General features: G+C 42.8%; 1 protein-coding gene across 1 annotated transcript in view; it reads right to left on the bottom strand.

Annotated features, from left to right (window-relative positions):
- The window catches only part of FUT10 (fucosyltransferase 10), a 94,525-nt gene that overhangs the window by 12,759 nt on the left and 69,631 nt on the right, over positions 1-12,135 (bottom strand). The window contains exon 4 of the mRNA XM_003796306.2: positions 5,213-6,048. Within this exon, the coding sequence (XP_003796354.1) occupies positions 5,213-6,048 (836 nt within the window). The remainder of the gene's footprint in view (positions 1-5,212; positions 6,049-12,135) is intronic.

Genomic DNA, 12,135 nt, shown 5'->3' with positions numbered 1-12,135 from the left:
AAAAAAAAAAAAAAAATGTACATGGAAAAGTAAAAGAACTAAGATGGTGAAAATAGTTTTTGAAAAGAACAAAGTTGGGAGACTGACACCCCAGACTTCTCAAGTCCTTTTTTAAGACTTTTTATGCAACTACAAACTGAAGAAAGTGTGGAGTTAGCATAAAAACAAACATAACTGATAAGTCTAGAAACTGACCCAGGCATACTTGGCCAACGAGAAGCCAAGGTACTTCAATTAGGAAAGAATAATGTTTCCAATAAATTATGGTGACACAATCGGGTATCCAAATAAACAGACCTCGGTGTTAACTTAGCCCACACTGCATTATAAAAACAAACTCTAAGTGGACCCCAGACCTAAATGTAAGTGCTAAAACTATAAAGTTTCTAGAAGAAAGCAAAAACAAATCTTAGTGACCCTTGGTTAGACTGGTTAGACAAAGATTTCTTTTTTTTTTCTTTCTTTCTTTTTTTTGAGACAGAGTCTTACTCTCTTGCCCTCGGTAGAGTGCCGCGCCATCCTGGGCTTAGGCGATTCTCTTGCCTCAGTCTCCCAAGTTGCTGGGACTACAGGTGCCCTCCACAATGTCCAGCTATTTTTTTTCTTAAGACAAAAATTTCTTAAACAGGACGCAAAAGTATGAACTATGAAACACTGATAGGCTGGACTTCACCAAAAGTAAAAACTTTACAGTTCAAAAGACACTGTTAAGAAAATGAAAAGACAACCCACAGACTGGAGGAAAATATTTGTTAATGATATAATTGACAAATGATTTATGTTTAAAATATGTGAAGAATACTTTCAATGCAATAATATATTTCTTTTTTGAGACAGAGTCTCAAGCTGTCACCCTGAGGAGAGCGCTGTGATGTCACAGCTCACAGCAACCTCAAACTCTTGGGCTTAAGCGATCCTCTTGCCTCAGCCTCCCAAGTACCTAGGAATACAGGTACCCACCACAACACCAGGCTATTTTTTGGTTATAGCTGTCATTGTTGTTTGGCAGGCCCACCAGCTCCGGAGTATGTGGCTGGCGCCCTAGCTGCTTGAGCCACAGGCGCCGAGCCTCAATGCAATAATATTAATAAGACAACCAAATATAAAAAAAATCAGTAAAAGATTTGAAAAGACACTTCACCAAGGACGATCTTGATGATAAATAAGCAATTAAAAGATGTTCAACATCATTTATCATTAGCAAAATCTAAGCTATTAAACCACAGTGAGATGCCTCTGTATACCCCTAGCATGTCAGATATTAAAAGACCAACTAAATCAGGTGTTAATGACTGAAACTCTCACAGGGCTGGTGAAAAGAGAAGCTGGAACAACTGTGGAAAATAGTGTGGTCATTTCTCAAAATGTTAAATACACATTTACCATACAGCCTAGCCATTACACTCCTAGATATTTACAGAAGAGAATGGAAAGTTATGTCCATACAAAGACTCGTGCATTCACACTTTGTATGACTGTTCACAGCGTTTTTATTTATAATAGCCAAAAACTGGAAACAACTCAAACGTCCATTAACAGGGAGGCAGACTAGCAAATTCTGGTACATACATAATTCGGAAATGGTCTACCAATAAATAATCGTGAATATCAACATTATCATAGCATTGCACGTTATGTGATTTCATTTATATAAAACTCCAAAAAACTGCCTGGGCTTCTTTGTCCAAAGTGAGAAGAAGCAGGTGGGTAGTTGCCTGAGGAGAGGCGTGGAGGGTGATGGGTTAGATAGGGTCATGAAGATGTTCTGGAAAGATGACAGAAATGTCTGTCATCTTGACTATAAGTGATGGCTTCACGGGCGTCTGCATATATCATTGTCAACTGTACAACTGTAATGTGTGTTTACTGTATATATTTACACCTCAATAAAGCTAATTTTTTAAAAAGTTGATCCCAATTCCATGAAGCTGTATTTCTGATGATTACATGTCATCTCTAGTATAGCTTCTTTGAAGACAGATCATTTATTAATAACTAATCTTTAAGTGAATAAAATTTACTCATGAGGTAGCTTCTTCAATACTGAAACTTTTCCCTACATAGGGAAAGATCAAAAAATAGAGAATAAGCTTATTTAGATTCAGGGTGGGTGGCTCTCATCGTCTCCCCACCTCCCTTGTACAATATGCACCCCTTGTGTCCTAGTCCCTCCTGGCTGCTGAAACAGAGTATCATAGACCAGGTAGCTCCAACAACAAGCATTTATTTCACACCCGGGGAGTCTGAGTTCAAGGCACCAGCAGATTCACTGTCTGGTGAGCTCCTGTTTCCTGGTTCATGGATGGCCATCTTTTCCTTGTGGCCTCATGTAGCAGCAAGAGGCAAGAGACTCTTTAATAAAGGCACTAATCCCATTTGTGAAGGCTCCACCCTCATGACCTAATCAACTCCCAAAGGCCTCACCTCCAAGTACCATCACACTGGGGGCTAGGGTTTCAACATATAAATTGTGGGGGGACATAAACATTCAGTTTACAGTCCCTTGCATGTGGGTGTTACTTCTCACTTGCTTCTAGCCAACAGAACAAGGCAAAGGTAACAGAGGAGGTGTGATTATGTATATAAGACCTTGAACCTGGCCTTCCTGGAGTCTCTGGCCTCCCTGGAGTCTCTGGCCTCCTTGCTGGCTTTGAGGAAGTGAGGAGCCCTGTTGGGGAAGCCCATAAGGGTGACCTCTTCAGGCTGAAGGAAGCCTTCAGCCTCTTATCAGCAAGAAACTAAAGCCCTTGGTCCTACAACCTTGAAAATATGCCAAAAAACATGTACGTTTAGAAGCAAACCTTTCCCTGGTCGAGCCTCCAGATGAGAATACATCCTTGACTGACACCTTGACACAGACTAACAGAGGACCCTGGTAAGCCAGGACGAGAATCCTGACCTACAGAAACTGTGAGGTGACGGATGTAATTTGTTTTAAGCCATTAGGGTTGTGGTGATCTTGTTACACAGCAATCGATTGGTAATACACTAGGTCTGCCTATCGATGTGAGGGAGAGGAGGGCAGAGCAGAGAAGTGGAAAATGCTTGATATTCTAACAGTACTATCTCCTCCCAAACACAACAATTTAAATGATTATCAACTGCAAGACAAAAATAGAGTTAGAGGAAATCAGAATAGTCCTTTCAGCTTTCCTTTGGCTAAACAAGAAAAAGCAGAGGCAACTTATATTTAAGTAGCTGACCTTAAGTTTTGCTGCAGCAAATCTGGTAAAATAAATGCAAATAAAAACTGGTCTAATGCCCTTTAATTTGCTTTCACAGTATGTTTTGTTCTGCTGTCGATAATGAGCATATTAGCATTTTGGAATTGTAACCACTTCATTGAGATGCAAGCAAAGCCTTCTAGTCATCTTCACTGAGCACCCCTGGGAAAGATCAGAGCACAGAGGACAGCCTACTCCAGCAAATATGCCTCAATGAGTCCAAAGAGGAGGACATTCCACTCTGCCACCTGTAGGTAGATTCTGACACTCCACAGTCAGTGAGCTGGGTCTGCCGGAGAAGCAGGAATGACCTCCTCCCTCTTTGGAAAAGCAATGTCCTCACACCCCCTGACCCACAGGCCTTAGTGAGGCCCAGAGGTAGGCAGGGTTAATTAAACAGTTCTTTCAGTTTTCGGTGAACACAATCTCGAAGCCTTGAAATGATCTCGAAAGCTAGGTCAGGCCAATCACCACCCTCAGAAATTCCATTTTTTGCTTTAATACCGTTTGAGAATGAACCATTGGTATAGCATGGACAATTAACACGGACTCTACTCTCTCCCACGTTTTCACAGGGGTGTGCGTGTGCACACGTGTGTATGTACATGTAGTGTATTTTATTTTTGCTATGACGCAGCCCTAAAATTTAGATCATAAAGGAAACCGTCAGAAATCCGGGTGCATTCTGAGAAGAATGATGTCACTAACGTTTAGGATTCCTGTTGCTGATCAAGACACTCGGTACCAAATAAATGATTTTATGAGCTAAAATGTTACATAAAACCAAATAAAAGAGTTAAAAGTTTCACAATTGTTTACATTAGAAAAATACTGTTTGAATATTTTAAACTTTGTATAAACATATACACATTTAGTATAGGAAAGCCCCGAATAGTATACATATGTGTACGATACTTAAAAATAATGTCACACACTGTATAGGTTCACACTTGACCTGAAATTAATATGAGAACCAAGATAAACACTTAAATATTTAACAAAAGTTGTTTGCCTTCAGGGAATTTAGATAAAACATTATGTGTCTCTGGAGGCAGACGGGGGTGTGGGGTGACAGGTGGCAAGTGGTACTTGTGGGCCGCTTCAATTTTTAAAAATTTCAAGAGAAGTTTAAACTAATCTTTTTCTTTCCACAAAGTTCCCTTTAACAAACTCATTTATACATAAAGCAGGATCATTCCCATTAAAAATAAAGAAAGCAAACAAACATTAAGGGCAATTAGACATGTGAAGATATTGGTATGGACTTCATAAAAATTTAGAAACAGTGTTTTAAGGATTATCCCCATCATTATTTGAATAATTTGTATATATTAATATATTCTATATAATAATTTACATATTTATATAAATGGACGTGGGCAAGGAGAAAGAGTAAGAATCAGAGAGCGGGAAGGAGAGAAAAGGGGGTTAGTTGTACGTGTGAAATGAAAATGAGTTTCAGAACAGCGGCCGAGGGGCCTCAGCACAAAAGTCACGGAGGAAGCCACCGTACTCCTCTGCCGCAGTGTTGACGGAGATTAAAGGACTGACCGTGAGGATGATATGCAAAGCTCTTAATTGTTTTCTATTTGGGCCTCCTCCCCTCTTTCTATAGCCTCCTTGGCCTCCTCCAGAAAAAACCACAAAAGAACTGAAGGCTTTCAGGAATAAGGACGTGGCTTATAAACCTCAGTCCCAAAGATAGCAATGAAATATTTAATCATTTTGCGGGAGTCCAGCCTCTCTGATAGGCATAAAGAGGAAGCAACCACAGAAGAAAGGAGGACAGAGGGCAGAGATCGTCGAGGTGGCCACCTACTGTCTCTCTGCCAGACCTCGACAACCACAGATGGAGGGCAGAGACCGTCGAGGTGGCCACCTACTGTCTCTCTGCCAGACCTTGACAACCACAGAAGGAAGGAGGGCAGAGGGCAGAGACCGTCGAGGCGGCCACCTACTGTCTCTTTGCCAGACCTTGACGTGCTTACCTTTTCCTGAAGCCGGATATTATCCCACACCTTGGTGCACACCATACACTCAAAGGCATCGATGTAATTGTCCTGGTTGGTGTCTTGCACACCCCACTTCCGTTCCCTCAGAGCTGTCACAAGTCTCTGGTTAGAGATCTCACCCTTCAGCTTCCATTCTACGTAGGGCTCATACAATCTGTCATCATAATCCAGTCGTCTGATGTAACTTGCCAGCTCTCTGGGGTGAGAAAATTCAGATACGAGAATAGCACTTTTGTTACTTGGAAGCCAGTCCACGATGCTGGGGGATCCGTAATATACAGGGACCACCCCCAGTTTCAGTGGCCTCCATAACTTCTCGGTAATGTAGTCGTCACACACGGCATTCTCAAAAGCAAGGATAAACTTATACTGGGCGATGATCCTGTAAAAGCCGTCAGCATCCATGGAGACCGGACCTTTCAGCTGAGGAGGGAGGTCTTTGTTGCGTAAACAGTCACCGTAGGAGTCAACCTCTATGTAAGTCATCAGCTCGCGGACATAGCTGTCCCTATCTGAGGGTGGGTCACAGTCCGACTGTACGTACACCAGAGGGGCAAGTCTTTTCCTAAGGTTGTTTTTGGACTGCAGAGGAACCAGGTAGCGGCGTGACTTCAGGACTTCTATGCCCTCCAAGTACTGGGTGGTTAGTGGCAAGTGGGAGTGTCTGCTGAAGGTGGCCGTGTAGTTGAACAAGGTGATGACCGGCTTGTGGAAGAGTTTGTAATTGTTTTTCGGGGACTCTTCATGAAAAAGGGCCCAGTCATGATGGGCTTTTCTAGGTAGAGGTAAGCTATCTATGTTAAAGTCAGTACCTAGGAAAAGAAAGGAAAATATTAATTAACATGTTGATATGTCTCAGTTTGAGATTGTCTTACCAATCTTGTAAGATTAGAGCACAGAGGAGCCTCAAGGTACAAATAAGAAGCATGTCCCAATGTCACTGCCAAGTGACTGGCAGGCCGTCATGAGCTTCCACCTGGGAACCACTTAGGGGGAGGATTGCTTAGAAGAACCATCTTTCTCTGGCTTGGAGCCTGTGGCTCAAGTGGCTAAGGCGCCAGCCATATACACCTAAGGTGGTGGGTTCGAATCCAGCCCAGGCCCCCCCAAACAACAATGATGGCTGCAACCAAAAAATAGCCAGGTGTTGTGGCAGGCGCCTGTGATCCCAGCTACTTGGGAGGCTGAGGCAGGAGACTTGCTTGAGCCCAGGAGTTGGAGGTTGCTGTGAGCTGTGATGCCACAGTACTCTACCCAGGGGGACAGCTTGAGGCTCTGTCTCAAAAAAAAAAAAAAAAAAAAAAAAAAGAACCATCTTTCTCATGTTACAAAACAGGAAATGGGAGTAGTGTCTGCCCAGGTTCTAAATGACAATTTATCCCACTGCATCCTGCAGTTGGCTTTTCTTCTTGGAGGTGTTGTCTGTGAGAGGACAGGAGAAAAAAATAGATAAAGGTCGACAGTTCTTAAATAATAGCAAGAGAGAAAGGAAGCCAAAAAAAAGAGCAAGAAACCAAGTTGGCGAATTGATTAATTGCAAAAAGGAAAAAAATAGTGAAATCATGTAAAAGTAGCCAGAAGAAATAAATACACAGGATAGATTTTTTTTAATCCAAAATGATTGATTTCAGCAAAGCGCAGTTAATCAATCTTAGTCAAAAACGGCAGACAAGAGGCTTTTAAGGACGAGAGAGCTGATAATAGCACCATGTTACAGACCAGTGCAGGATGGACAGGAATTAACAAGGACATCAAGAAACAAAAGGCATAACAGGCTTATAATTATGAGTGATTCTAGCTTCCATGGGACTAATTGGAAAGCCTTTGAAACAAGATAACGTGCAGACAGAGGTGATGGATGTGGGGAGCTATTGTTTCCTGACTGTGCTGGTGGAGATCCAATCAGGAAGAGCTTGTTCTATAACTGAGAAAGAAGAATGAAGCCAATATCGCAACAGGCAGTGGAGAATTTCTGAAGTGTTCCTGACACTGACGGTTTTTTGGACCCTGATTGGAGTTTTTAAAAATAAATGTAAGGAAATGGGCAAAAAAAATCAATCTTCCAGCATCCACTGGGGGAAGGGGTAGGAATAAAAATACCAAGGGAATACTTACAGCAGAATAAAACGGGGCCTTTGGTGGAGCTCATGACAATTAATTACTTAATGCCAGTGCATACTCCCTCAAATAAACATAAACTCTTTGATGCAACAATGCATCAAAGAGAAATCAATTAATCAAGAAACCTTTTAAACAAAGATCAGATAACATGATGTCAGAGGACGTGTGCTCGGTACAGAAACTGCTGAAGAGAGCACCTCTGCCTTGATAATAGGCTTTTATTCTCAATCATCAGGGCCACTTGCTATTGTGAAAAAAATGGGTATATACTCGTTTACTTGGCATTTGCTACTTTGATCTTTAGTATCAAAAAGAATACCCACTTATACGCCTTAAATGTAATGGCACATGACGCTGGATGAGCAGCAGAGGTTAAATCGTTAACCAGGGAAACAGCAGGATGCAAAGGAGACTTTACAAAGAAAAGTGATTTGTCCCATTGAGATGCAATAGCTGCCGCTCAAAAAAAGCCTTAAGCTGGTCAAGTGGCCAATGACAGAACTGGGAGCTATAAAAGGGAGTTAGAAGGTAAAGTTGCCACCTGAGGCATAAGAGAATCGAGGCATTTATCTGGGAGAGAAAGTGTTAGAGTCCAATTCATAGGCATCAGAGACAGGGATTCAAGTTATAAGATTAGCGATTAAAGATACAGTTAAAACAAAGGTAGGCCTCAAATCAATGGGAAAGGGGTGAGTGCAGGCCCCAGGGCTCTAAATAAGTGACTCACACAGAAGTCGCTGTCGCCAGGTGGCACGTGTTTGATTTTTAACCTGACTCAAGGCAGGTGGACCAAGGCAAAGCTCTCACAGGCAGAGCAGGGGAGCAGAGCACAAAGCCGGGTCTGGTGCATCAACAACAGAGAGCGCCCTAGTGCCACCTCTGCTTGTCTACATTGCAAAGCGTAGGAAGAAATACAATGGCTGTTCCCGGACTCATTTTAGCCACGACGAGGGTCCACTCAGCTTGTGCTGTAATAGGAATAGGACCTGGAAACCCACACCAGTTATAATGAGCCTGGGACTCCTGCTACCTAGGAGACGCTGTGCCAGCGTACAGGTTCATTCTCCCTCTCCGTTCAAGTTGCTGTCAGAATCTTGATGTAGGAAGGAGAGGGTGAAAGGGCTGAGGTTCCTCACAAAGGCAATCTACAGTAGCCAGAGAAGCCTGCAGAATCTAAGCAAACGGTATCCATATTCCTGTATGAAGAAGCAGCACACTTTTTAAAAAATTAGAAAGTGAAGTCCCCCTGTATCCATCTGAATTGTTTCATTTAGGGGTAGGAACTTTTTAAGAGTTAACAGGATCTGGGCAGCGCCTGTGGCTCAAAAGGGTAGGGCGCTGGCCCCATATGCCAAGTGGCGGGTTCAAACTCAGCCCCGGCCAAAAAAAAAAAAATAGTTAACGGAATCTAAGGTTCCAGAAGTATTTCCCATATTTACTAAGAAAGCATTTGCTAGTAACTTCACTGAGGTACATACCCAGAGCACAACCACAGGCATGCTCACACATGTGTCTGCACGATCACATTAATATAGCTTGTCTATTAGATTCTTTCAAACTAAAAGCTTTCTCCAGGGAAGATTAGAAATAGGTCATTCTGCTCTGTGAGATTCTCTCCTAAGTCTAGAGCTTTGGGTAGTAAACATTCAAGAACACTGACTCAAATCATTTCACTGGGGACTTCCTGGCCTAGAATATGAGCACCGACATCAAGCAGCTTCTAAAAGGTATCGGATGTGGCTCAGAAAAACAAAGCAGTTATTTAGCTCTCCCGAACTCTAGTACCATGCCTACCACTAGTGTTGGAACTGGGGTCTTTAAAGAAATGAAAATAAATTAATCTCTATTAAATCCATAAAATGTGATGAACTGGCATGTGGATGGTTCACCAGTTTCCTACGGTCATCTTTGCTACCTCTTATATTTTAAAAACTTCAGGCTCATGGCTCAACACCTGTAGCACAGTGGTTACGGCACCAGCCACATGCACCAAGGCTGCTGGGTTCCAAGCCAGCCTGGGGCCAGCTAAACAACGACAACTGCAATAAAAAAAAATAGCCGGGCATTGTGACAGGCGCCTGTAGTCCCAGCTACTTGGGAGGCAGAGGCAAGAGAACAAGGGCAGAGGCTTAAGCCAAAGAGTTTGAGGTTGCTGTGGGCTGTGATGGCACAGCACTTTACCAGGGGCAACATAGTAAGACTGACTCAAAAAAAAAAAAAAAACCTTCAGGCTCAAACTTTCATTCCTCTGGGTTATTATGTGTTCATTGAACACGGACAAATTTGTATGTTCCTTTACACAATAGCCAACAAATAGATCTGAAGCAGTCATATACCCTATAAAGGGAATGGCAACTTAGAATATAAATGGAATAAAATGCATGTTGGCAAAGGATGCCAGATTGCGGGTGATGGAAGCTAGACGTGCGGCCGCGGGGAAGCCGAGGAGTGACAGCTCCACGGGGTGTATCTACCTGTCCTCTCCTTTCACAGAAGGCGTCCTCTTCTTTCATGATTCCCACACACACACTGGTGAAGACACAAGGCACAAGACACAAGACACAAGACACTTGTATTATCAACCCCACTTTACCAGCAAAGTGTGACTCAGTTATCTCGAGCTGAAAACCCCAGGTGGGCAACAGACGTGTCTGACTTACTGACAATGAAGAAGATCTCAGGCCCGGCTGCCGTGCGGGTCCTGCTGAATGAATGACTCCCTGCTCTCGCTCGCAAGCACACCCACGGAAATGCTAACCAACCTTGACACACTAATGATGCAGAAACCGCAGGCTGCCTGGGAAGACGGCATGGCTGAATTTGGGAAACAGAAGTGCTCCCGCGAAATGCTCTCCAGAGGTATCCCTCTTTTAAAAATAAGAACCTCCACTGCAAAATCGTGTGTCCTCTAAAATGTGATCCCCCCAAAACATACTCCAACAGAATAAAACTTTCAAGGAAAGACAATTTAAACCAGTGATTTTCAAGCAGTGTGTGCCACAGGAGGGTCTTAGGTGTGTCTAGAAAACTTTTAAAGATCATTAACTAAATTATTTTCAAAAAAAGTTCAAAGCACAGTAATTATACTCTTTTCTTTTTTTACCCCTTTCTTTTAATCAACATAATTTAAGTGTGCTGTGGAAGTTTAACTATAGGTTCAAGAGTACCATGAGATTTTTTTTTAAAGATTGAAAAACACTGATTTAGACCAAAACCCTGACCCATAAAACTATGTGTCCTCTAAAATATGGTCCTACCAAAAATAAGACTTCAACAGAATTAAAACTTTTAAGGCAAAACAGTTTAGCAAAGGGCTGCCTCCTACGTTATCAACTAGCATTTGCAGAGTTCACTGCTATTTTTGAAGACTTCTCACATGAATTTTCTCTACTTATCCACCAACTCCATCGGGTCATTTATTTTCTCCAAGGTTCTGAGGGTTAAGTGAAAATTTGAAAGAATGGTCCTAGTAACTAGGAAAGGCTCCTATTACCTCACAGTGAATTTGAACAACTCTGCAGACATCCTGGCTCAGGCAAATTCAGGGGGACTGTGGCAGACCACTGGACTCAAAGGGCTCTCATACTAACTATCTTCTGGACCCAGCTCCTCCCTCTTCTAATCAACTCTGTATCACACAGCCCTCTTTCAGGTATACATGATCAGTTAGGTGTGTCTACTCTATTCCTGGGCATGGCGATTTCTCACGCCCCTTATTAAGCCTGTGCTGTAGGCCAATCAATAGCTTTGCAATTCCCTTCCTAATGTGCAGGGCCCAAAGCAAGAGTACAAATATAGTCTTGTGTACCATACATCTACCTATTGAAAAGCTATACATTGATCTAACAAGCTATTAGGTGTTCTATCTTTCCATCTTCCCATCTTGGCATATATACCTTCATGATTAAAATACATACACACACACACAGGGGAGGCAATAGTGGACACAAAATAACTATGGATGACAAATATCGAAAAATAACATCATTTTCTGCCAAATATGATGATTTTTTTTTTTTTGAAACCAGAGTCTCACTCTGTCACTGTGGGTAGCTTACAGCAACCTCAAACTCTTGGACTCAAGTGATCCTCCTGCCTCAGCCTCCCAAGTAGCTGGGACTACAGGTGCCTGCCACAACACCCAACTATTTTTAGTAGAGGTGAGGTGTCACTCTTGCTCAGGCTGGTCTTGAACTCCTCAGCTCAAACAGTCGACCTGCCTCAGCCTCCCAGAGTGCTAGGATTATAGGCATAAGCCACCATGTCTGACCAAAAATAATTATTCGGGTGTTTGGTGTTAGGTGGGAAGAGGCTCCTGTGCTGGGTGTGTTTATGTGTCCTCTCCTTCTGTGGGAGCGTGTCCTCTTCTGTCATTGTTCCCCCCACACACACTGGTGAAAACAGAAGGCAACATGTATTATTAACCCCACTTTACCCCATGTTACACTCAACTCCTCAAACCTTCCCTTCTATTCACTTGGCCCCACTACAGCTGAAACACCCATTTTCTCTCCCTTCGTTGGGTGAGCGTGTAGGTGAGATGAGGTGAACAAGAAGAAAGAACACATGAGGAAGAACCAACAGAAAAAACTTAGGCAATATGAAAAGCCAAAACAGAGGAACTCCTCCACAGGATCACAAGGCAGCTACTATAGAAGGCTCCACCTATAAAGAGTGAATTGACTTAGGCCAGGCACGGTGGCTCATGCCTATAATCCTAGCACTCTGGGAGGCCAAGGTAGGTAGATTGCCTGAGCTCATGGGTTTGAGAACAGCCT

This window comes from Otolemur garnettii, unplaced genomic scaffold (genome assembly GCF_000181295.1).
Source record: "Otolemur garnettii isolate 467f Iridium unplaced genomic scaffold, OtoGar3 scaffold00102, whole genome shotgun sequence".
Classification (NCBI taxonomy): domain Eukaryota; kingdom Metazoa; phylum Chordata; class Mammalia; order Primates; family Galagidae; genus Otolemur; species Otolemur garnettii.
Note: the sequence above shows the minus strand (reverse complement) of the source record. Positions and strands in the feature narration are given on the sequence as shown.